The sequence below is a fragment of the Euprymna scolopes genome, chromosome 41 (genome assembly GCF_053919585.1).
Source record: "Euprymna scolopes isolate OS-2025 chromosome 41, ASM5391958v1, whole genome shotgun sequence".
In the NCBI taxonomy this organism is placed as follows: domain Eukaryota; kingdom Metazoa; phylum Mollusca; class Cephalopoda; order Sepiida; family Sepiolidae; genus Euprymna; species Euprymna scolopes.
Genome location: NC_136522.1, coordinates 48,261,703 through 48,289,244, shown reverse-complemented (window position 1 = coordinate 48,289,244; position 27,542 = coordinate 48,261,703). Strand labels below are relative to the sequence as shown.

At 32.2% G+C, this 27,542-nt stretch overlaps 1 protein-coding gene across 17 annotated transcripts in view; it reads right to left on the bottom strand.

Moving 5' to 3' along the window:
- Nucleotides 1-247: 247 nt before the first annotated feature.
- The window catches only part of LOC145266513 (liprin-beta-1-like), an 840,289-nt gene continuing 812,994 nt past the window's right edge, over nt 248-27,542 (bottom strand). For all 17 annotated transcript variants that reach the window (XM_080122251.1, XM_080122249.1, XM_080122253.1 and 14 more), the window contains 6 exons: nt 18,995-19,120; nt 16,627-16,758; nt 12,183-12,371; nt 7,132-7,296; nt 4,241-4,300; nt 248-1,271 (listed from right to left, as the gene is read on the bottom strand). In XM_080122251.1, coding sequence (XP_079978377.1) covers nt 1,218-1,271; nt 4,241-4,300; nt 7,132-7,296; nt 12,183-12,371; nt 16,627-16,758; nt 18,995-19,120 — 726 coding nt within the window. In that variant the 3' untranslated portion in view covers nt 248-1,217. The remainder of the gene's footprint in view (nt 1,272-4,240; nt 4,301-7,131; nt 7,297-12,182; nt 12,372-16,626; nt 16,759-18,994; nt 19,121-27,542) is intronic.

Below are 27,542 nucleotides of genomic sequence, written 5' to 3'. Positions count from 1 at the left end.
TTGCCGCCATGACACAGGTAATCTAAAATATTCCTTTCAGGGTTATGTCCCCTTACTGCCTACTTTATAACATCTAAGAAAAATGCGATTTTGTCCAATTTTCCGTAAAAATTACTTTTAAATTTCTTTTCGAATTTTCATAATTTTTGGATATATTACTATTTCCGGCATGACAAGTACGTAATATTGTGTTTGTTTAAAACCACATATTAAAAAGAAAAAAGAAAAAAAAAAATCAATTTGTCGATTGTATCTTAAACACCAATTGTTATTTATTTTTTTTTGTATAAGTTTGAAAAATATGCAAACAAATAAAACTAAAATTATTTCACTGCATCCCTGGCAACACCAGGTAGATTGCAGTAAGTAATAATAATGAAAATGAAAAGTAGGTCAGCACTCAAAAGGTGTTCGAGATTAGAAACAAGGGAGGAAGGAAAAGGCATTTGTGGTAAGGTTAACAGGTTTTATTTTTAGGGGAGAGAGGGGCCAAAACTATCATTGATCATTTGAAAAAAAAAAAAAAATGTTCATTGTTTTTTTTTATCTTCAACCTTCGAATTGGGACTTGAGGCGAGGGGGGGGTTAGCAAGGGAGGAAGACAGTGCATCTGTATTTGGGAAATGAGTCGGACATTATTAGAGGATGAAGATAACATTGTGTAAAGGCTACTGTGAATCAGTGAGTAGGTTGGGGTGGAGAGTAATCGTAGATTATGAGAGAGAGAGAAAAACTAGTTCTAAAAGAAAAAAAAAAAATGGCAATACAGATGAAAAAGCTCTGAGTCAAGATAAAACAAGAAGTTCTTGATGCACAAGTGCAGAGCTGAATAGACTAAAATAAAATTGACACCATTAGAAATTACTTAGCATTACTCAGACATTTTAGCAGAGTATCTGAGCAAAGGCGACAAAATTAAAACGACGCTCGAAGTTTGCAAATCTATACACGAAACTGAAGTCACGCCGAGTATTTTCCAACAGTGTCAACATTATTCTATTATATATATATATATATATATATATATATATATATATATATATATATATATATATGCATACATACACACAGCCTAGGGGATAAAGACTGGCTTCACCCCATTTGGGTTAACCAGCAGTCAGTTTAATGAAGTACCAAATATTACAGAGAGTATTTTAAAAAAAAAAAAAAAAAAAAAAAAAAAAGGGAAAAAAAAAAAAGAAATTCCGATTTTTTTGCTACACATTAGATGTCGGCACAGCATCCAAGAACTTTTCCTGAGAGAGCATCACCTGAAAAAGAGAAAAGATGGAGATAGAAAATAGAAATAATCGATAGGCACTTATAATATATAGGGTAAATAATGGAGGATACGTTCGCTAGTACATATCTGACAATTTGTATTTGCAAAGTTATGTCCACACGGTAAGCATATGCACTCAAATGTCAATTCAACATACCATAGCTAGAAACAAACATAATAATGTTTTTACCTGAAATGCGTTTGTTTCAAAATCCACTATTCTGCACAAGCACCTAACGTTTTTACAAGACTTGATGTTTTCAGATAATGACTCCGTATTTTATTTTTATCAAGCAATGTTTTGAACTGTTGCACATCTTGCTTTTGTTGCAGAAATGTTTTTAAAGAATTGTGAATCTGTAATTGCAACACTGAGAACTATATATATATATATATATATATATACATATGTTTATATATTAGTGATGGGACGATTCCAATATCTTTCCTGATTCTGATTCAATTACAGATGCAGATTCTTTATAAATCTCAAAATATTTAACTGTAAAGTTGTCCCCCCCCCGATTACTGTAAAATCTCATGTTAAATGCGTATTTATTTTCTTAAACGTAAAAACATGTGGGGGTAGGGTGGGAAAATAATTAAAGGAATCGTTTTTAGAATTAAAAATACACCCCCATTTTTCTGATTTCAATACTGCCAAAAGATCCAATTTTTTCGATTCCCAATTCTGATTAGTGATCCCAAATCTAATATATATATATATATATATACACACAAACACACACATATATATATGTCAAGGGTGTGAGTTCATATTGAAACGTTGATTTAATTTGAATAAAATAAGATACACATCAAGTGTGTTGTTTTTTTTCTTTTTTTTCTTTTCTTCTTTCTTGCCATGTTGTAAAGTTACAGAAAGAAAAGTCTGTAAAGATCTGCACGTTGTTTTTAGCGGTTGTATTTTGAAATGTTTGAACTGTGCATAGGCAACGCGAGAATCTTGACGTTATTCTCACGTTGCCTACGTACAGTTCAAACATTTCAAAATACAATCACTGAAAACAACGCGCAGATCTTTACAGACTTTTCTTTCTGTAACTTTACAACATGGCAAGAAAGAAGAAAAGAAAAAAAAAACAACATACTGAAGATGGAGTATATCTCTGAAATATACTTATGTTATAAATTTCAAACAAGTAAAATATTTGTTTATTTTCCTAATATTACGTTTTGATTTGGCTTTCAAATGCACTTGATGTGTATCTTATTATATATATATATATATATATCTGACGAGTTGCAGACGATGAAACACAGGTCAGTGGATAATTATATTTTAAACAAATATGCAAAATTGAATGAACTTAAAATAAGTGTTGGCACGATTAATCAAAATCGGAAAAATCACAACATTTTGGGGTATTAATATCGGAGAAATTTGTGCCTATTTTCTGATGCCAAAACTGTTTGCTTTAATTATCTTTTTTTATTTGATTTTGTTTAAAACAAAATCTCCCACTGCTGGTAGTCATAATGAAATAATAAATATTTGTTGATTTTTAAACTTCCAGTAAAACTAAAATCTAGTGTGTTTTTATGTTAGGGTAACTGAGCCAAAATAACCATTTTATAGTTAAATATTTAGAGATTTATAAAGAATCGGAATCAGGAAAACATTGGAATCATCCCATCTCTAATTAAATAAGTTGTCTTGACATCATTGTTAATGCAAGGAATGGCCCCAACATTCTTATTTATGTAAGACCACAGTTGTTTATATAAGGCTCATTCCAAAAATAAAGCTTCCTATTTTTTTTTTAACTTCAAAAATTGAAGAACTACGAATTGCCAATACAAAGTTTTGAGTTCATTATGCGATGTTTCAGAAAATCAATGTTATAGGACATGCAAATTTTAGAGTCAAAAGTTTAGCACTTAAACTTGTGTGGAACACAAAACAGTGGGGATGCTTCCGAGCTGACTAGAACATGGGTATTTTCAAGTCTATACTGAACTTTGAACTGTTCATTTATTCTCTTAAATAAACACTATAATCACGGTCTTGTCTCACCGACCAATTGGCATTCATTGACTTTTCATTGACTCTTTAGGATTTGATATGCGGTGACTCCCACTTTCCTCATTAAAAAATACAAAAAAAAAAAAAAAAAAAAGAAAGACCTCAAAGTATTCAAACGCCAAGCAATATTCAAGATATGACACTTCCTGTTAGTCTCCTACACGTTCAGCTTGCAAACACGCTTCTATTCCAAAACCTCCCATTTTTTTTTTACTCAAAAACTACAACATTGAAGAACTATAAAGATGGGAGTGGTACCATTAAAATGAGCAACATTTTGTATTCCAGAATGCATTTTTCTACATAGTCACCACCATTTCCAATGCACTTTTGCTTCTTTTTGATGTCTTGATCGTAAAAGGTTGCAGTGCACTTTATCACTCACATCTGTTGTTACTGAAATCGATGAACCCATTAAGATCTTGACATTAACTTCATCGGCTTTATAAACGCTCAACAAGCGTTTGTGAATGTTGATGGATTCAATTTTTTCTGCATGACTCTTACTCTTCAGGATTTGATATGCGGGGACTCCCACTTTCCTCATTAAAAAAATTCAAAAAAAAAAAAAAAAAAAAAATGAAAGACCTCAACGCGGCATCTGCTTCTGATGCAAAAGTAATCAATTATTAGTTATTTAATTAAGAAAGTTCTTAAAGTTGAACACCGTCTGGGAAATAAAAGTGGTCAGCTGCCTAAAGTTTTTCTTTATTTCACTAGACAGACTAATAGTAATTGATAAGCGACTCCATACTCTGCAGAGTTTCCAAATTTTTTTTTGGTCTTTGCTATAACTTGGCCAAGGATTGAACCCTAATCTCACAACCCATTAACGAACAGTAGCCATTATGAACAATGTGCTGGCAAACCTTTTCTTTTATTAGTTGGTTAAAATAAAAGACAATACTTACTGTTAAGGTATTTATTTCTTTAGAAACGGCACCAATTTCTTTAGCTGCTTTTTCGTCTCTCTAATTAATAAAAAGAAATAAATAAATGGACCATTTCAAGTGATTCATGTTCTTCAAATAAGTTATTGTGGCTCTTATCAGATGTTTTTGTTTTTGTAAAATACAGGTGCATTGGTTCATTTTCTCGATGCTTATTTAGCAATATGAGATAAAATCTTTCCTGGGAAAAACTCCACCACAATAAAATATTTTTTTTTATCAGAGAAAATAAATCTTTTATAGAAACTGAACAATCTAATTAACAGACATTTCAGACACCTTAATACAAATGTTTTTTAGAAATTAAAGAAGTAAAGATTACTTTTTTAAATCAGGAAAGGAGTTATGATTATTTTTAAAAAAATAAGGACTAGGTTATTTAAAAAAAACTGGAAAAAAGGCTGAGATTATTATTAAACCTGGGAAAAGGGCTAAGATTATTTCTAAAAACTGGGGGAAAAAAAACTAAGATTATTTTTGAAAACTGAGAAAAAGGGCTAAGATAATTTTTAAAAACTTGGATACAAAAAACAAAAAGCCAAGATTATTTTTTGAAGACTGGGAAAAAAGGACTAAGATTATTTTTTAAAACTGGGAAATAAGGGCTAAGATTATTTTTCCAAATTGGATAAAAAGAGCTAAGGTTATTTTTGAAAACTGGGGGAAAAAGCTAAGATTATTTCTTGAAAACTGGGGGAAAAGGGCTGAGATTTTCTTTTTTGAAAACTGGAGAAAAAAGGGCTAAGGTTATTTTTGAAAACTGGAGAAAAAAGGGCTAAGGTTATTTTTGAAAACTGGAGAAAAAAGGGCTAAGGTTATTTTTGAAAACTGGAGAAAAAAGGGCTAAGGTTATTTTTGAAAACTGGAGAAAAAAGGGCTAAGATTATTTTTGAAAACTGGAGAAAAAAGGGCTAAGATAATTTTTAAAAACTTGGATACAAAAAACAAAAAGCCAAGATTATTTTTTGAAGACTGGGAAAAAAGGACTAAGATTATTTTTTAAAACTGGGAAATAAGGGCTAAGATTATTTTTCCAAATTGGATAAAAAGAGCTAAGGTTATTTTTGAAAACTGGGGGAAAAAGCTAAGATTATTTCTTGAAAACTGGGGGAAAAGGGCTGAGATTTTCTTTTTTGAAAACTGGAGAAAAAAGGGCTAAGGTTATTTTTGAAAACTGGAGAAAAAAGGGCTAAGGTTATTTTTGAAAACTGGAGAAAAAAGGGCTAAGATTATTTTTGAAAACTGGAGAAAAAAGGGCTAAGATTATTTTTGAAAACTGGAGAAAAAAGGGCTAAGATTATTTTTGAAAACTGGAGAAAAAAGGGCTAAGGTTATTTTTGAAAACTGGAGAAAAAAGGGCTAAGGTTATTTTTGAAAACTGGAGAAAAAAGGGCTAAGATTATTTTTGAAAACTGGAGAAAAAAGGGCTAAGATTATTTTTGAAAACTGGAGAAAAAAGGGCTAAGGTTATTTTTGAAAACTGGAGAAAAAAGGGCTAAGGTTATTTTTGAAAACTGGAGAAAAAAGGGCTAAGATTATTTTTGAAAACTGGAGAAAAAAGGGCTAAGATTATTTTTGAAAACTGGAGAAAAAAGGGCTAAGGTTATTTTTGAAAACTGGAGAAAAAAGGGCTAAGATTATTTTTGAAAACTGGAGAAAAAAGGGCTAAGGTTATTTTTGAAAACTGGAGAAAAAAGGGCTAAGGTTATTTTTGAAAACTGGAGAAAAAAGGGCTAAGATTATTTTTGAAAACTGGAGAAAAAAGGGCTAAGGTTATTTTTGAAAACTGGAGAAAAAAGGGCCTAAGGTTATTTTTGAAAACTGGAGAAAAAATGGCTAAGGTTATTAAAAAAAAATTAGTTAAAGGGTTAAGATCATTTTTGAAAATGGAAAAATTTAATCCACAGTGTAGTTATGATCGGGTGTAAGTCTTGATTGATAATTGTATTACCAATATCATACTCACTTAACTTTCAACTTCCAAACGTCTTTTTCTTATAACTGATTATTACTATGCAATTATATCTGTTACGTTATCGGTCTTTGCTGACAATTCTAATTGATTTTAGGTTTATTTTTGCTTTAAATGTGCAATCTTACAACTTATATTACTATTAATTACTTATTTTTAACGATTCGTTTTGAATTCAAGATTTCTAAATTTATTTATATTAGAGATATTTTAACACAATCAAGTAATTTGTTCCAAAAATTATATTACTCAATTAAAAAGCACATCTAATTAACAAAAAATATTTTTAAGAAATCTAATTCATTTGAAAAACACCAAAAATCTATTTAAAATAATTTATTTTACAAAGAAAATAGTAATTTAAAAATAAAATAGTAATTAAAAAAATATTTAAGAACGAAAATTGTAATTTAAAAAAAAAAATCAAAACACTATTTAAGAAAGAAAAAAATCTAATAACAATTTAAAAAATATAATTAAAAAAATCTATTTAAAATAATTTATTTTACAAAGAAAATAGTAATTTAAAAATAAAATAGTACTTAAAAAAATATTTAAGAACGAAAATTGTAATTTAAAAAACAAAAACAACACTATTTAAGAAATAAAAAAATCTAATAAAAATTTTAAAAATATAAAAAAAAAAATCAAAACACTATTTAAGAAAGAAAAAAAATAATAAAAATTTTAAAAATATAATTAAAAAAAAATCAAAACACTATTTAAGAAAGAAAAAAATCTAATAAAAATTTTAAAAATATAAAAAAAAAAATCAAAACACTATTTAAGAAAGAAAAAAATCTAATAAACATTTTAAAAATATAATTAATAAAAAAAATCAATTAAATTAAAAAAATATCAAAAAAATCTGTAAACTTACTTCTTTGACGCAACCATTATTTTGGGGGTAGTTTACCGTTCCTCCATTTACAACAGTGTCCTTACCATTTTGAGAAAGAGGCGTCTCAATAGGGCAGATGTAACTATCTGTTTGACTCTCAGACTTACTACGCTTATGACCAAACAGGAGAAAGTGGTTTCGTCGCTAAAAGAAACAGAGACAATATTGTTTCAGTTCATTTAAAACTTGTTTAAACATTTTCATTTTACTTCTTAATTTGTCGACATCTTGATACATTAATGATGAAGATGATAAGTCAGCATCAAAATGTGGGTTCAATGAGTATAGTTTCAGGAGTAAAGGTTGTTTAATCCTCATACCACTATATGGTATCTGATGGTTTGTTCCCAAACAAATAATTCTTAGCTAACTCATATTTCATCTTTTTCATTTATGAGTTACCTCTTGTGTTGGACATTAGCAACCTAGGAAGAGGAACATTTGATGGGTTGCAACGACACACACAGATGTATTCCATGTGAGGAATGTGGGACTTTCCCCCATTGTCTATTGCTTCAATCCTTTGATTGATATCCTCTTGCATATTTCCGGGTCAAATTATGCATTCCATTAGACAATTATAGAAAATTTCACATTCTTCACATGGAATCCATCGGCGTGTGTGCAACCCATTGGATGTTTCTCATCCCGTGAGCGCCTGCTAATATCCAACACTTATCAAGACTCGAAAGCCACTCGCGGATAAGTTTAAGGAGATTGTCAGCTGGCAATGCACAGCATCTTAATAGGATTTGAAACAATTAATGAAATTGATTATTTAAGTAGACAACTCAACAAGAATTTGTTTACATTGGACTTGCTGCAAAACTGGCCGTGCTGAAGTCTGTGGGGAAGCAACGATATGGTATCATATTCCACAGATGGAAAATTCTTGTGTTTTAGAGAAGGAAGCAGCAGCCGATTGTATGTTCTAAAATTAAAATATTAGCAGCATGTGACACTGATACATGTTCTGATATTTTTATTTTTATCTATCAAGGCACAAAAGCTACTCAAGCGAGTTAAGGAGATTTCAGTTGTTGATGAACAACAACTTGAGATAATTGTGTGAAACAATGTGTGAAATTGATTATTTAAGTAGATAACTCAACAAGAAGTTGTTAACATTGGACTTGAAGACGACCATGTTGTAGTTAGCTGGGAAGCAACACGAAGACAAACAGACAGAAAATTCTTGGAAAAAAGCATTGTTTATGGAACTTCTGTTTGGGGTTAGGTGCAAAGAGGATTGGGTTGGTTGTTTTTGTTTTACGACATATCAACCCTTTTCAGGTTATTTAATGCCAAATCCAGTGACTTTGAAGAAAAGTTTTTGATAGAATATATTTGTTTTTATCAAGTCGGTTTCTATTCAACCCATAGTTGGGACCCTAACAGGTACTACCACTCCGGGTCAGAGTGGACCTGGGAGCAATGGCAATTAAAGGGTGGCTCCACACTCCCCAAAGCCCGCAAGCTGGGGCCTCACCATCGGATATAGTTTAAGGTCATATCCAGGACCGTGCAAAGAGGAAGTAAGGAAAATTCTTTACAGTGGTTGCAGTTAGATGAGTTTTTGTTGAAATGTTTTACAAAAATATTTGAATAACAATTTTGAAGATCTTTTCTGTGACTAAAAGATGTATTTAGGCAGTAAATTTATATTTCAGTCATGTAAATCATTTGGAGTTGATAAAAAAAAAAGAACTTTGTATAAGTGACAGCAATCCTTTCTTTTTCTTCTCAAACAGTAAAATCACACATAAACAAGATGGTATGCAAAAACCCAGACATCTGTTGAGCAAACATCCATCTTGCATTCTGCCATTTCATACTCCTAACAGCATCAAAATTTGCATGATAATCTTAGTCTTGTATCTGAAGGGTTCTACCTTCACATGCCATTGTTTCACTCGGTGCATGCTAACCGTGGCCACTTATTTCTGTATCTCTCCACACCGTTACCACAAATTTATAATCAAATGATCTAATCCATTTGTAGAACACTGAATATTTAGAACGAAAGTCCAAAGAATAAATTCTCACCAAAATATCAGTCCACAGAGGACAAATTACAATTAAAAAAAAAAAAAAAAAAAAAAAAAATACTGTTTCTCATTATCTGAATGTTTATGTTTCCGAATTTTTGAGATGAGGATAATTATTTACATTCCTTGAACTACAGTTCTCATCTTACATGTTTTTTTTTCACAATGTTTCAGTTAATGTAACCTCCAACCTTCTTCAGGTTTATTTTGTCAAACTCAGAATTCTTTCTGTCGAACTTGGTAAAATTTATATTATTTGGATCCATTAAGATTGAAAATTTTGTGCAGATTCCCAAGTTTGACAAGATGCACCTGAAGAAGGTTGGAGAGATGAGAGCAGCAATCTGAAGAATCCAAATAAAATAAACGGTTTCTCATATCTCCATGCTGGATCAAGAGATCATGTGACAATTGCTCCTCAAAATCTTCCTCAATTTTTTTTTTTTTTTGTATAACTATCCATGGATAGTTGACTAATTTATTTAATCAAATAAAAACAGTTCAAAATCTTTAACTAACTGAGGCATCCCCTTTTGTTTGAATTTGGGAAGAAGAGGAGTGTGGTTCTTTTTGACAACAACTTTTGCCTGCTCTTAGCTAGATTCTTTCACTAAAATACAGCATTCACTATGGCTTTAAACCTACTTAAAAGATTCCCAATGATTTTGATCAAATTTTATTCACAAATATATATATATATATATATATATATATATATATATATATATAAATTATGAATGTTAAAAATAAAAATAAGTTCATATATCGATGAATTTTTTTTTTTTTTACAAGGTGATCACCACTTATCAAGGCCCGGAAGCCACTCAGGGATAAGGGTTATTGCATGTACAGTACGTTAGTGTGGGGGTTTAATAAAAATATCTACTTAAGGGGACGGTTCATCAGGAATTTGTTTACGTTGGACTTGAAGACATCCAGGTTGTAGTCAGGTGGGAAGCAAGCAGACGGAACAGAGTTCCACAGGCGTGCAGAAATCTACATTTTGATTTAGGCACAGATAAAGAGTGGGGAAAATTTTTGACAGTGGTTTCAGCTAGACGGGTGTTTTTTGTAAAAGATTTGCGAGGGGGGACCAGAGATTGGAGTTCAGACGAGCACCTGCCATGGAAATAACAATAAAACAAGGATAGGCTCGCAACGTCTCTTCTATGGGAGAGAGGTTTCAGGGAAGAGAAAAGGGCATCCCCCACTAAGCCACGGTCTATTTTGTACTCTGTCAAGGCAGGATAGGCTGTTTTTAGCAACTCCTGCCCAGATATGGCAGCAGTATTCCATCCTTGGGTGTACTTGGCTTTTATATAGATAGAGAATTGCATCAGTAGTGAGATATCTTCTTGAGCGGTAGAAGGATCCCACCATCTTTCCAGCGACTTTGGCAACAGACTTGATGTACGCGTTCCATTTCAGATCAGGAGTAAAGGTCAAGCCCAGAAGCTTGTCAAAACATGGGGCTTCTCCTAGACGAGAGCCATCCATTTCAATTGATGCCAGATGGGGATCAGAGTGTTGATGATGTAAAGATAGGAGCTTGGTTTTAGATGCATTAAAGGTAACCAGCCACCTCTTCCCCAACTGAACCACGTGCTCGAGATCAGAGGAGAGAGAATTAGAGAGAACTTTGTCATTTACGGCCTTTGATGTGTTGCCATAGATGGTCGTGTCATCAGCATAGATGTTGACGAATGATTTAAGTATGTGTTTAGGGAGATCATTGATGTAGATTAGGAAAAAAGTTGGGCCCAGGATGGACCCCTGAGGGACTCCAGCATTAATACTGTGAGCCTCTGATTTCTGACCATCAACCACTACTCTTATGAGCCTATCGGAGAGAAATGATTTAATGATTGAGAAAACATTACCAGTGATACCGTAGCTGCAAATCTTGTGAAGTAGGCCTTTATGCCATACCTTGTTGAAGGCCTTTGATATTTCAAGAGCAATTGCCCTAGAAAGGAAGCTTTTGTCAAGAGATTCACTAATCCTATGAGATATAACCGTTAGCACATCTGCGGTAGATCTTGCAGAACGGAAACCATATTGCATGTCACTAAGAAGGTTATTTTTTCTGAGGTGGTTGACTATTTCTCTATTTAATATGGATTCCAGCAACTTACTCATGACACACAGGAGACTTATTGGTCTTATTGGGGGATGGAGGGGGGGAGGAGATGACTTTTCACCTGAATTCTTAAATACAGGGCATACTGAGGAGGTTTTCCAGGGTGTTGGAAAGCACTTCTCCTTAAGGCAATGCTTAAACAGTTTCATAAGTATGGGAGCAAGTTCAGGTTGAAGCTTTTTTAACACTATAATTGGGATGCCGTCAGGGCCAGTTGCTTTACTGGAATCAAGATTCTTGATTAGCTTGGTGACCTAATGCACATTTCTATGTTACCTAGCCTGTTCTGTGTTATAGAAGGAAATATGGGGAGTTGATGGCCTTCGTCGCATAGGGTAGAATTAGCTGCAAAGTTCTTGACAAATAGTTTGGCCTTGTCTGATGCTGACGAGATGACCTCTGGTCCATTTATAATGGTTGGGATAGAATGCACACTTCTGTTCAGGATCCTATTTATTATTTGCCAAAACTGGTGGGAACCAAGATTTTGAAGAAAAATTTTTTAATAGAATATATTTGTTGTTTTCAATTTTCTATTAAACCCATAGTTGGGACCCTAACAGGTACTACCACTCCGGGTCAGAGTGGACCTGTGAGCAATGGCAATTAAAGGGTGGCTCTACACTCCCCAAAGCCCGCAAGCTGGGGCCTCACCACTGGATATAGTTTAAGGTCATATCCAGAACCTAAACAGTAATGATGCCACATGTGTAAGTAGGATCTTCTATTACAAAAACACATGTCAAACCAAAGATGATTTTCCTTCACTTCAAATTATTATAAACATAATTGTCTGTATTGACATCTTGATATATTAATAATGATGAAATTTCAAAACTCACCTTGACTTTAGAATTTGGAAATAGAGGTTGATAATCTGCCGACATTTCGAATTCTCGTTTCTTGTGTTGTTGACTGTTACCGATGAGAGCCACAAAATGCGTACTTAGATGTCGTCGTAAAAGAGATTTGTTTGCAGGGATCGACAAGACCTGGGAGAAAAGTTCGGCATTGAAGCGAGGTTCCAGCACCTGAAGAATAAAAATAAGAAAAATGCAGAAAAATCTTGTCATCGGATATGGTGAGGAATGGACAATTTCAGAAAAAAACATGGATAAAACTGGCCAGAATCAAACTTCCACCAGCAAACACGATCAACGGTTGAAAGAATGTGGTCAGATTTATATTGCGTTCCGTAACGAAAAAGGGATCGACTAAAATAATAGTCAATGAAAGCATAATAGAAGATGAGACCTGTGCGAGGAAATAATATTTCTCATTCAGCTGTTTTATTTATGTATATATATTATATTTTTTCTTTATTTTCACACAACGAAGAATGCAAGATGCTTAGTCATTATAGCATACATTGAACGGCACAAGAAATGCAAAGTCATTAAATGTCTAGTTTTGCTTGTATTAAAGATATATAATGGGGTTTGTGGGAGGAGATGAGTGTTAGGGAGCAAAAATTATGCTACTATGGTAAAGTTGGACGTAATTTGGATTGTGATGCTCCTACAAATAAATAATTTATTATAATGGAAGAATGCAACTAAAAATACACTCAAAACCTATGTAGGGTACTCTGTAATAGTCTGATCAGAATGAATTTATATGTGGCGGCTGCGTTTGCCAAGCCATGTTTTATTTTTATCCTATTTTATTAATATATAGATAAGCCTTACTGTTGTTTAAACAAAAGATTAAAGAAATGGTTTTAAGTTTGGTTTATGAGTAATTATATCATCTAAATGGTGATTTTTTTTTTTTCCGCCATACTCTGTCGGGGATTGTTTCTGAAGTTTTCCATCGATCAAAACAATTTAAAGGAAAGCATCACATGACATGCCAACTTCTTAATCTTGCGCAATCATTAATTTGTACAGAAATGCAGATCAGCCTGTAGAATAATTTTGACTTTGATCAGACAACGCTGAGGCAGAAGCAGGTTTGCGAATTAAATGCAATATGGTAATATTTGAATGCCATAACTAACAGGGCTCTGGTGAAAAGCCATCATACTCTGGTTGCATATGGCAAGCAAAAGGTATTAGACATGAAAGTGAAAATAAACAGAATGCAAGTGGGAATGTTGCGTCCACACCATTCCTTTGTGTGTTCTAAGCTAAACCTTCCCCAACTCTGCATGCAACTGCTAAGCCTTGCTGTTCTCAATGTCAGGCTAAACACCTGCAATCCAGTCAGTTAACGATTGTGACCAGTGAGGAGGACTTAATGCAGAGTAGACAATCCAAAGGCACAATCTTTGTGAGCTTATAAATGGCATTTGTTGAATGGCTTTACAAGGCAATCAGCTGTCCCCATTTGGAATATGGGTTCCTCGTGTTTGCCAGAGTTGGCAGAGCATTCCGATTTCTTGAGTGTCTACAGCATCGTGCCATAAGATATCTACTACATATTCCCTGCCATGACCTTGTTCCCTCAGGAGTATATGACTTGCTCGGATTAGATCAGCTGTCTACTTGCTGGAATGTAACAGTTGCTGGAATGTTGTCAATGCTTAAATACCAGCCTGTGCTGTGAATAAACAGACCAAACCTGCAACAATATAAATTCACATTAGATTCTCTGCATAATCACACTGGTGTTTGCTCAGATGTACCGGTGATCTCTTTTCACATTGTGTTTTTTAGTCTTGAATGTTTTGCCTCAGAATTGTGTGAATGAACATGTATCATTGTTACATTTTCGGAGTTCTGTATAGGCTATCATGATATTCCTAAATGCTATGCATTCCCTAATTAACTTAGTAGTCTTTGTCTATTGCTAACGGATTTATAACCAAATATAAAAGCAAAAATGTGTGTGTATGTGAGTTTGTATGTCTGCAAAAAACTTTCAACAGACAACAAAAATTCACAAATTTGGTATCATATTAAAGCTTGAACCTCCGGACAAAAAATATCGAATTTTTGGCCCAAACGATCAACTTTAAGTTGGTCAGCTGGCCGTTTTTCTGCATGTGCCTGCCTGTTTACTAAAAAAAAAAAAAAAAAAAAAAAAAAAAATTAAAAAATCGTTATTTTTTTTTTTGGCTCAACACACACCTCCAAACACCACCGGGCACCCAGGCTAACGACTTATTAAAGGAAAAAAAAAGTAGTCAAACTTGCCTGACAAATAAACAAACAGCAAAGAATTCGAATAAGAGGAGACAACTTTTCAATAAACTATCGATAAGAATTAGGTTCGTCTCCTTTACATCATTTTAATTTTTATAATCAAAAAGAGGTGCAAGTTCTGACTGGCACTCATGGCGATAAACAAAAAAACGAAGGAAAACTTATCGTATATTTACTCTTTACAGGACGAAGATGTCATATTCCAAAAATTACATAAATTGATAAAGTAGTTTTTTTAAACTAAAAAAAAATCAAAATTTAAGATTTTTAGCGACTTTACTACTAAACTGCATTGAAGCCGAGGTTTATTTTTCACACTTTCATTTTTTGAGTTGTCTCCCTTTATTTATTTCATCCGATTCAGTAATAACTGACAAAAACATTACTATTTGCTTAGTCATAAAACTTGATTTGCTTGAATAAAAAAAAAAAAACTTGATCAAATTACGTGATTTTTGGAATATTCAATTTTCATTCCATGATTAGTATGTACATCATACAGACATTTCTGTATTTTCTTTATTTTTAAATGTTGCTATAACTGCCAATCGGTACTTGCATCCCGAAAGATCCGTGTTTTTCCTGGGTGGTTGGTTGTTTTATGGCATATCAATCCTTTTCAGGTTATTTAATGCCGAATCCAGTTATTTTGAAGAAAAAATTTTTAATAAAATATATATTTTTTCAAGTCGGTTTCTATTTAACCCATAGTTGGGACCCGAACAGGTACTACCACATGGATCAGAGTGGACCTGGGAGCAATGGCAATTAAAGGGTGGCTCCACACTCCCCAAAGCTCGCAAGCTGGGGCCTCACCATCAGATATAGTTTAAGGTCATATCTAGGACCATGTTTCTCCTTGGTAACACCTACATTGAATATGGATGTCATTAAAAAAAGCAAACAACCTTTATGGTGTACTTACTTATGAGAGAAAATAAATAGCATTCACAAAAAATTCTGTGAACTCATTTAGTAATTTTGTTTTTATAAAATAAATTCATCTTTTATGCATATACATTATATCGCTGAATAACCATGCTATTAAAGGGAGATAATTCTTTTCTTTTTGTGCTTAAACAGCAACAAAGACAAAAGGGTTTTTCTTCGTTATTGTAGCGAAATTGAAATATTGAATTTCAACTGAAAGTAATGACATCTACAGAATTGTCATGTCACAGTAATGAACATATCCAAAAACTACGGAAAACGATGAGGCAGAAAATTAATTATTAATGAAAACAGTTATCGAAGACAGTTAGTGAAAATTAAGTTTTGCTAAATTGGCCAGATTTTAGGAAAGATTTACCTCCCTTTTATTATGATTTAAACTGTCTAGTTTATTCATTTGCAGTGGATACCATTGGTTTTTGTTTGAAATTCCAAATTTCAATTTTCGAACTTCACTACAATAACGAATAAGAACCGAAAAAAAGTTGATCTCTCTCTCAAAAGTTTGAATTATCTCTCTTGATCTTTATAATGATGCCAATAATGGTTTATTAATATGGGTAGCTGCAAAATACAAAATATTGAACATTCTTTTGCTGACCTACAACTGATATCCCTTATTTACATAGACACACATTTCCATGTAACATCTCGGTATGTATCAGGTGTCTTAAATAAGTTTCCAGACTTTTTTGTACAGGCATTTCAAATTGTCACTCGTGAAAATTAAGTATGTTATACATCTTAGGAGATGACTGACCAATTTTTATGATTTCAGGTTCAAATAAACAATAAATACACCCTACTAAAGCCTTATTGTCACGGCTGGTGAATTTCAAAAATGCAATCTGCTGTGAGGACACTTTAGAAGAACGATACACAATAAAATCGTTTCAAACTTGGAAAAATGCCACAGAAACGTTTGGAATGCTTCAGACTACTTTTTAACCATCTTGCATGAATCGAGCATCAGTTGTGAGTAGCATAAGATATTCAAGAAAGGCAGAGAGTCTGTGAGGGATGATGGAGATGTGGGAGAAGTAAGGGAGTCAGAACACCAGAATTGATTGGCCAAATAAAGAATTTCATGGATAAGGACCATCGTGTGCCTTGTTTGATGTCAGTGTGGGAACTGTACACACAATTATAATAATTTTGATAATAAAAAGCAAAAAATATTCCAACTCACCATCAAAGCTCCATGAACCCCACTGCCCCGCAGATTGGGTGCATACTCAGAGAGGTCAATTGTCCTTAACCATTCCATTACTCGATGGTTCGACCATAACATTACTTCATCAGGAATATCTTGAAGATTTCCCTAAAAAAGAAAAACAAACAAAAACTTTTGGAGGAGGGAGTGCCAGGAAAAAATAAAATACACAAAATTTTTTATTTTCAATGTAAAATAAAATTTAAAAAAAAAAATCCCATTCGATAAATGATCTAATAAGGACATGATACGCCACTCATTACTGTTTGTAGACCTCCAATGTTTGCGGAACCCACCTGTGGTAAACTATGTGAACTATAAATTCTTTAGACCATCATATTTCAAAGCTTTATAATCAGAAGAAAATACAATAAAAATATAAATAAAAAAATTACAGTCCAAACTTTAGAAAGTCAGCATAGCAAAGTCCGTAAAAGTATCCGAGAAGCCAAGTGGTAATCCAGTCACTCTCCAAATCCTTTCGGATACTTTTACAGACTTTACTTTGCTACTTTCCTGACTTTCTAAAGTTTTGACTGCAATTTTTAATTTTTATTCTATCTTATCCATCTCCATTATATTTCTTCCTATATTCTTTTTTTTTTCATTAATTTGTATATTTCTTCTATTTATCTATTCTTTATTGTCTATTCAGCCTCTATATACCTATACTTCTATTTTATATTTCTAGGCTAATACAAGTTTTATATATATATATATATATATATATAAACTTGCTCTACTTTTCTGATGAGAAGCATTAAGCTTCTAAATACCATGATCTAAAGAGTTAGTTAAATTTGCAACTAGGATATATCATGTGAAATTTGGAACTCTAATCATAATTATAAACCTTTGTGCCAATTGCAAGAAATTTATATAAAAATATATATTCATGAAATGCTCTAGCAGTAGGTATATTTAAGAGGAAGTTGTTTCATATATATATATATATATATATATATATATATATATGATGTGTTGTGTGTGTGTATGTATATATATATATATATATATATATATATATATATGTATATTAAAAATGTATTTAGATTTGAAAAAAAAGAAAAAAAGAAACCAAATCAATGTGTTATTTTTTTGTTTAAATAAAAGTTATTTTAAGTTTAGCTTTCAAATATAAAATTTCTTTGTGAAAACAAATTTGTTTTTTATTGTCAGAGATTGAACACAGATTTATGCATGTATATAAGTATACTATGAATAAGTATTTTTTTAATAAAAATTAAAAAAAAAAATTTAAAAAAAATCAACTTAAGTAACAGAGCGTGGACGTGCGTATGGTAGCTGCCTTGTGCAAGGTGACAGCGCAGTAAAGAAAAAAAAAAAGAAAATGTGTGTAGACCGAAGATCATGTTCGAGACGTGGGTGACGTCACAGCCAAAACAAGAAGTCACACATGGCCAGAGAAGCAAGAATTAAAGTCTTTTGTTAAAAACTGAAACATTCGAGTTGAATATTTTTCCTCTTCTAATGTTCCTTGCAACAGAGTCAACAAAGTTTACATGTTAACGAGTGTGTAAAACGTGTGTCATGATGACATACAATTAAAAAATGTTTATTTAAAAAGAAAAATCTGTATTGTACTGACTTCTTAAAACTTTGGTACTCATTTAGTTTAATCAAGACGTTAAAAAAAATGAAAATATTCAAAAATAATTATATTGTACGTACTTGTTATAGAATAAAGTTTTCATACAAAAAAATTACTTAATTTGATCAAGCAGTTTTTTTTTAATTTTACAGAAGAAAATCAAATTTTAATGAGATCAGTCATGTCGTGTCCATCTTTTTTATTTCACAGATAAGGAGACGGGTGCCTTTAAATGAAAAAGTGATTAACAAAGAACATAGAAACTGTAAAATATGTGAAAATAAAAAACTAAATTATTTATTTAGGTATTTTTTCTGCCTATATTTCAAAATAATCTCATCAAATTTTGACAAATTGTTATTTCCCCTGGCGCCCCCGTCCTCGTCCACGAAATATGCAAGATGGACGTGGCACGATCGATTTCATTATCATTTGATTTTCCTCTCTAGAAAAAAAACAAACTATTTGATCAAATTAAGTGATATTTATTTTGTATGAAAACTTTATTACATAACGAATACATACACTATAATTTTTTTTCCAATATTTTCATTTTTTTAATGTCTTGATTAAACTAAACAAGTACCAAAATTCTACTTCAAATTTGTACAATTAAGAAACAGAAAATGACATTTACTTAATTTGTATTGACGACCAACAACGGATCTATTTGAAAAAAATAAAATAAAATGATGTTTTTGAATTCAGACGAATGTCATGCAATCATTTTACCTCTTCTGCCGTGGGTCTTCGTTTTAGACATTGTGGATCAAAATTATGCAGTCTCAGTGCCTGTATGGCCCTCCGAATACTAATGTGATGAAGTTCATTCGTTACTTTAAGAGATAAGAGGTCATCCTGCAAAATAGAAGTTGAGGAGAAAAACGTTGAAATTTAGTTGTGAAAAACAAGACTACTGCAACTGCTAATAATAAGCACACACACACATATATATATATATGTATGTATAATAAAATATAAATATATAATATAAAATAATATACATATAAATATATATAACATACAATATAAAATATTTATATATAAGTGACCTTGTTTGTCAGAGGAACAGTCTCTACCAAATTTCTCTACCAATTTTTGGTCTACAGATTTGAACATTGATATATAGGGGATTTGGATCTGTGGAACAAATTTGATTTGGTTTTTAGCCAGTAAAAAATATTTGCTAACTGGTTAAAATTAAAAAAATTTGGAACTTGGCAGGTGTATATGCAAACATGTTTACACATTAAAGTCCTTTAGATTTTAACATCTTTTTTTTTTTTGATCCCACTGATGACAGCTCAAACAGTAACGACTAAGACTGGAATGCTATATGTTTTAGTTTCAATTCTAGCTGATGGCACCCAAGACATTTTTTTTTTTTTTACTTTTCAAATCACTATTATATATTGAGTCAGATATAATAATTAATAGAGAGTTGGCTCTATAATGATGGAGAGGAACTCTGCATTGATTTAAATATATTTAACTGTATTTTATTTGCAAGGCCTGCTAGTGTGTGTGTATATATATATATATATATATATATATACACACACACACATACGTACAAACCTAACTTTATATACAGAAACAAACATACAGGATTCACTCAAAGTAATTAACTGGTTATTATGGATTTAAGAACACAGCTGCTAGGCATAAGGTATTAAAATGTAGGCTATATTTAGTTTAATTTAGTCTTATGTTAGAGAGGGCAAAAGAGGGCGGAGACGTATGTAAATTCTGATTTTTGTGAAATATTAACAATCTTGAATTGCATAGTATAGACTTCATTTTCCTTTGGTTTTAGTAAAAATTATGGACTTCCTTTCCCATTGGGTTTAGTAAAAACCAAAAGAAGTCTCCAGTCAAAATTTTTAATTTTGGCTAGAGTGAATATAGTCCATAATGACCTTTGTGATATAAGGATGTCCAAACCAACAATAAGTATTAGATAGACTGACCCAGCAATCATCAATTCTTCTTCCTTTGTCAGAAATATCATCCAGGGAATGTGAGGACTAAAGGACAAAATATGGGAAGCAAAGATTATGAGGCTGCAGAAAGTAAACCCAAGGTTTACTATTTATGAATTCCCCCCAAATATGAAATTACAATTTCAAAATAAATCAAAATTTGCTAAACTTGTTTTTGATGAAAAACGTTTTCCTCATTTTCATTTGAAAACAAAAATTATACAAATCAAAAATCGCTTCTTCGATCTTTTAGCAAAATTCGAAAATCAAAATATTGAATTTTAAGTGAAACTAATGGTGTCTACTGCAGTGGCGGCTCGTGCCTGAGATTAGTGGGGGTGCTGCTTCAAAAATTTTATGTATTTTTTTAATATCGTGTAAAGGAATTCGAATATATAAATAAATATTTAATCAAATAATAAAAAACATTCAAATAAATATTCAAATATATAACAAAGACAAATAATCAATCAGAAATGGATAATACGCAAAAACTTTTTTATCAAAAAGATTTTTTTAAATTATGTACACTTTACAGAATAAAAATAATATATATATTTATTCCTTTTCAGATTAAATAAAAGTTTGCGGGTTTTTTTTTTTTTTTTTTTTTGCAAACAAACGAAAAACATTTTTAAAAATAACTTATTTTTTATAAAAACAAAAAGAAAAACTTTGAAATTTATCTGCCTCCCTACGAGTGTTAATTTAGGAGTTTACTATTTGAAAATAGCGTTTTATTTAATAACAGTTTTATTTACAAAATTTATTTTTAAAGATGTATTTATAACAAAACGTATTTGTAAATAAAATGCAAAATAAAAAAGTTTACATTTTTATATAGTGAGCAAACAAACAAAAATATTTAAAGATACAAAATTTTATTTACAAATCTTTTAACAACTTGCTTTTTATATAAAAAGAACAAATTTGGCTATTTACTGACCTTCCCATGCCGGTAAAGATCGACATAAAGTGGAGAGTTATTATAAGAAAATAGGATGTCATATATAAGCATTATAAAACATCGAATTTTAATGTAGCTTTCTTCCCCAAAAAACAAAAATTAAAATTGTCTCAGTCCAGAAGGATTTCTAATTACTTTTTTTTAATGCGCATTATCTGACCCATCTACTAACAAATTCAATGTAAAGTTTAAAAATGCATAATTATTAAAAAAAAAAACTGTGTTTTTTTTTACTTACAAATACATTTTAATTAAAAAATCTTGTGTAAAAAATCCATTTTTCAAAGTGTAAAACTTCTAACATTGTCCTTGTCGGAGGCAAATAAATGCTAATTTTTTTTATATCTAAAACATACACGCTAAAAAGATTTCTAACTAAAATATATTTTCAACATAAACTGTTTCTTCGCTTTTTTGCTTCTAGGAAAAAATGTAAACAGTTGTTTTTGTAAAGTTTAGTTGTTGCAAAATAAATAGCATTTAAAACTACTTTAAAGAAACAAACAAAAAGGCAGGTAGATGGAAAAGTAACTTTATTTTTATGGTAAAATTTATTTATTGTATATTTGGTTTTTACTCTTGGCCGTGTGTTAGCTTCACTGCTAAATTTCCGAATACTTTTAATAAATAAAAATAAACAGTTTCTGCATATTATATATTTCCGTCTGCTACCGACTTAAATCCCAACGCTAAAAGTGTGCGTATTTAAAAAAAAATAGCACAATATTTTATGTACAAGAACACGTTATGTGCAGATTTTAATAATAATTTAAAAAAATATAAGTAAACCTCCTTTTTTTTTTTCAATAACGATGTTATCATATTTATACAGGCGCACACTCTAAGCAAACAACGAATTTCACGACACAGAACTGCGCCCAGCGACAGTTCTTCACGCAGCTTTCATCGGCTGTCTAAAGCGTCTAATTCGCGCATGCGTACAAGAGAATTTCATTAAGAAAGTGTAACTGTGAATTTAACAGCTCCAAGCAAGTTTTATTTTTGTTATTATATGAATTTGGAGATACCGACATTAAAGTTAATGATTTTATAATGTACACATAGAAAAAATAATAATAATAATAATAAATAATAATAATAATAATAAACAAACGTATTATTTTTAATTTTATCATTAATATTGTGTAGAAATAACTTGGGGGTGCTGCAGTCCCACAGTTCCATGCACGAGCCGCCACTGGTCTACTGAATTGTCATGTCGTAGTAATGAAAATATCCAAAAATTATAAAAAACAAGTAGATAGAAATTTAATTATTAATGAAAACAGTTTTCAAATACAATTAGTGAAAATTAAGTTTTGTTAAATTGGTCAAAGATTTTCAGTTTTCAGAAAAGATTTACTTCCCTTTTGTTACAATTAGAACTCTCCAGTTTCATTTTTTTAGCAAAACTCAATTTTTGCTAATTGTCTTCAAAAACTATTTACATTAACAGTTAATTTTCTATCTTATCGTTTTTGGATATGTTCATTACTGTGACATAACAATTCGTTAGATACTATTGGTTTCACTCGAAGTTCAATATTTCAATTTTCGAATTTCACTACAAGAACGAAGAACCAAAAGATCTTTGTTATAATGAAAAATACAAAAAAAAAAAAAAAATCGAAATGGGTTATCTCCCTTACTTTGTCAGCATAACCTTAAAAAAAATGTTCAGATACGTTTCATTCATTATTGGGTTCTTCTTCTAGAATGCAACCTAATTAAAATATACAAAAATACAAAAAAACACTTTCATGTATGAACCCATGACGGATACCATATTCCGAAAATCACATAAATTGATCAAGTAGTTTTATTTGTAACAAAGAAAATCAGATTTTACGACTATCTGAGAAATAACTGTCTCACCTGCCATTTTCAAAAGAAAATCAAGACAAAGGGAGATAACTCAACAATAATCTCTTTTGTGCATCTAAGTTTGTTCCCTATGGGTTGATTTTTATGAATTTTCACACAAAGGTACTTTATGTGCCTGGTAGTGTTCTCAGATAGGTTTTCTATCAGAATGTCTTCAATAAGTACCAATAATCAAAATAATCCGCTGAAAGAATGAACAGGCGATTTTAACCAAAGTAAACACCTTACACAGCCTAACATCACAAATGCATTTGAGAAGTTTTATTATCACTCCAGCAGAAAGGCCAAACATATTGAAAAATTTACTGTTGATTTTATATATGACAGGGACACATTTAAAGCACAATTGCACTAGGATATTTTACTTTTTCATTTTAAACACAAATTCAATCTATTAACACTGTACAACCAGTAAGGCCAGGCATATAAAATCAACAGTAAGTTCTTTGATATGACAGGGGCGCATTGAAAATTTCAGTTTAGAGCACAACTGATGCATGATACTTTGTTTTTGCATTTTAAACTTAAAAATTTAAGTCATTATTACCACACAAGCTGAAAGGCTCAACATCTAAAAACAGCATACTCTTTGATAAGGAAGAGGCGCATTTGAAATGAATGTTTTTGTTTAGAGCACAATGGAAGCATGATACTTGACTTTTTAAATACAAACCATCTTCTATATATATAAAAGGCATATGTCTCGAAAAGGCTTTTCTCGCCGACGGTCCCTGGGAGGGGGGTTATTTTTACTTAGAAGTGTTTATATAGCCCCTAGATCATAATATGTACGATTTGCGAACACGCGTTGCATCTAAATTTATTTACGTCGATTTTTACAAAATTATTGCTATTTCAGCTTGTCTTGTGTTCGTTAAGCTTTTTTGTATAAAACCGAAACTAATTCAAAGCTAAAACCCTGTTCCCGGCAATCGCACCAGGGGAACGTCCAGAAGCAATCAGCTTTGATCAATGTAGGGCCAAACTCCTTATATCAGACAATTGCAATTCAATTTGGACAATCCCCTTTTTATGGGGAGCTGGTTTCCCCCTCCCCAACATCTTGGGAAAACAACCAGCCAAAGTTGGGTAAACAAACACAAAAGCTGCCCTGCAACAAAAGTTAAGTTTGCTACTTCTATTTGACCTCATTAATGAGGTCAAATAAAAGTAGCAGAGTTAACTTTTGTTGCAGGCACGTGTCAATTCTGTTTTTAATACTTAAATAAATTCAAACGTGTTTCAGTTGCTCTTTGTTGGCCGAGCGGTTAACGTGTCAGGTTTTTTGCACACTTTCTTTTCCACCTTCACCTCAAAGATTCGGGTTCGATCCTAACAACTTACCGAAACTGTTTTTTTTTTTTTTAAAGCCCCCCCCCTCCCCAACACAAACACCCGGACAACAATTTTCTTTTAAAGAAGTTTTAATATTGTTTTTTTACATACACATATATATATATAATATTTAAACAGGGTTCTTACTTCGCTTATTCTTTTGTATTGACCCCCCCCCCCGCCCAACACGCACACCTCTAAACACCCGGGCAACGCTGGGTACCCCCCGCTAGTCTATACATATAAAAGCGAAAATGTGTGTATGTGTGTTTGTATGTCTCGCAAAAACTTTTGATACGGGTCACGGATTTTCACCAGATCGGTATCATTTTAAAGCTCGATCCTTTGCCCGACAAATATCGAAAAATTGGTCAAAAACATTAATTCCTTCACCCTAAAATCAGTTTTCTACAGGGAGGGGGTCACCAAAAACCGTCCTCTCATGACAAGTTCGCTTTTACCCATGCGCAAATGACGTCGGAACATGATTTAGTCTAAATATAAAAAAAACGACCTAATTTTGTCAACGTCGTCTTAGCTCAGTTCATTAGAGCGCGGCCTCATTATCTAAAGGTTTTAAGTTCGAATCGTGGCGGAAGATGTCTTTTTCTTTTGTTTTTCGATTTTTTAAATTTTTATATTGAAACAGGGTTATTAAAGCCATTTTCCACGTTCTATGTTTTTTTTTTGTTTTTATTTTTCAGATTTTTTAAAGTTTTAACGTTCGTTTTCTGTTTTCATCAACATTCGCGTTTTCTTTTTTTTGTTTCCCCGATTTTTACATTTAACATCATTTGTTTGCCTTACGTTAGTTTTTTTTGGTGTTTTTTTTTTTATTTTTTAAGTTTTAACACTTTTTTTATATAAAATATTCAATTTAATATTTAATATTTAAAAATATTTATTTTGCTTATTCTTATGTTTCGATTACCCCCCCCCTCGCCCGAGCACACACATCTAAACACCCGGGCAACACCGGGTACCCCCCTCCCGCTAGTCTATATATATAAAAGCGAAAATGTGTGTGTGTGTGTGTGTGTGTGTGTGTGTGTGTGTGTGTGTTTGTATGTCTCGCAAAAACTTTTGAGACAGGTCACGGATTTTCACCAGATAGGTATCATTTATAGCTCCAGAAGATATCTCACTACTGATGCAATTCTCTATCTATATAAACGCCAAGTACATCCAAGGATGGAAAATTGCTGCCATACCTGGGCAGGAGCTGCCAAAAAAGCCTATCCTGCCTTGACAGAGTACAAAATAGATTTCGTGGCTTAGTGGAGGATGCCCTTTCTCTACCCTACAACCTCTCTCCCACAGAAGAGACGTTGCGAGCCTATCCTTGTTTTATCGTTATTTCCATGACAGGTGTGCTCATCTGAACTCCAATCTCTGGTCCCCCCTCACTAATCTTTTACGAAAAACACCCGTCTAGCCGAATCCACTGTGAAAAATTTCCCCCACTCTTTATCTGTGCCTAAATCAAAACGTGGATTCCATGAACAAAGCTTCTTTCTTAGAACTGTACGCCTGTGGAACTCTGTTCCGTCTGCCTGCTTCTCACCTGACTACAACTTGGATGTGTTCAAGTCCAACATTAACAAATTCCTAATGAACTGCCCCCTTAAGTAAACACTTCATCAAATCTCCACACTAACGTAATGTACTTGCAATAACCCTTATCCCCGAGTGGCTTCCTGGCCTTGATAAATGGTGAGCACTGTGTAAAAAAAAATAAAAATAAAATTTTAAGCTCAAACCTTCACCCAACAAATATCGAAAAATTGGCCAAAAATATTAATTTCTTCACCCTAAAATCATCAGTTTTCTACAGGGAGGGGTCAGCAAAAACCGTCCTCTCATGACAAGTTCGCTTCTATGCATGCGCAAATGACGTCGGAACGTGATTTAGTTTAAATTAAAAAAAAAAAAAAAAACAATTTCGTCAACGTCGTCTTAGCTCAGTTCATTAGAGTGTGGCCTCATTATCTAAAGGTTTTAAGTTCGAATCGTGGTGTAAGATGTCTTTTTTTGCTTTTTTTATTTTTTAAATTTTAATATTGAAACAGGGTTACTTAAGCCATTTTTCACGTTTTATGTTTTTTTGTTTTTATTTTTCAGATTTTTTAAAGAAGTTTTAACGTTTGTTTTTCTGTTTTTTTTTTTCCATCACATTCGCATTTTCTTTTTTTGCTTTTGTTTTTCCGATTTTAAGAAATTTTAACATCGTTCGTTTGCCTTCTGTTAGTTTTTTTTTTTGTGTGTGTTTTCGATTTTTTAAAGTTTTAACATTTTTTTTCTATAAATATAAAAGCGAAAATGTATGTATGTATGTATGTGTGTTCCCTTTTTCTGTGTGTCTACAAAAGGCTTTTTTCAGAGAAGCAGTCGCTCGCTTCACAATTTTTAAAAACTTTTTATATCACATATAAATCGTAATATCTCACAGTTAACAACGAAGCTCGCCTGTCTATTTAATTTGCTCGATTTCGGGAAGATAAATATCAATATTTGTCGCTCGCTGCATGTGGGTTAGTCTTCCTCCTATAACATTTTGGGGGGGGAAAAAAAAGTGTTCAGCAGTAAATGAAATCCCGCAGTCAAACTTGACCTCATTAACTCATTAAAACGGGCACCTGCTAAATCCAAATAATTAAATAAATTCATACGTGTTTCCGTTAGCATGTCAATGGTTAACGTTGCACTTTTTTTTCACACTTTAATTTACAACTTTGCCTCAAGGGTTTGGGTTCGATCCTGATACTTTTTTTTTTTTTTTTAATCCCCCCACCCCCAGCCCTGGAGTTTCCACACACACACACCTCCAAACACCCGGGCAACGCCGGGTACCCCCTCCCTGTTATATCAGACAATTGCTATTCAATCTGGACAACGGGGAGCCGGTTTCCCCTTTCCCAACATCTGTTGGGGGGGAAAAAAAAACAGTCAAAATTGGGTAAACAAACCCCTCTCAGCAAAAGTTAATTGTGTGACTCATTAAATAGGTCAGATGGAAGCAGCAGAGTTAACTTTTATTGCGGCCACCTGTTTTTAATACTTAAATAAATAAATAAATTCAAACATGTCTCCGTTGTATGTCGCGGTGGCCCAA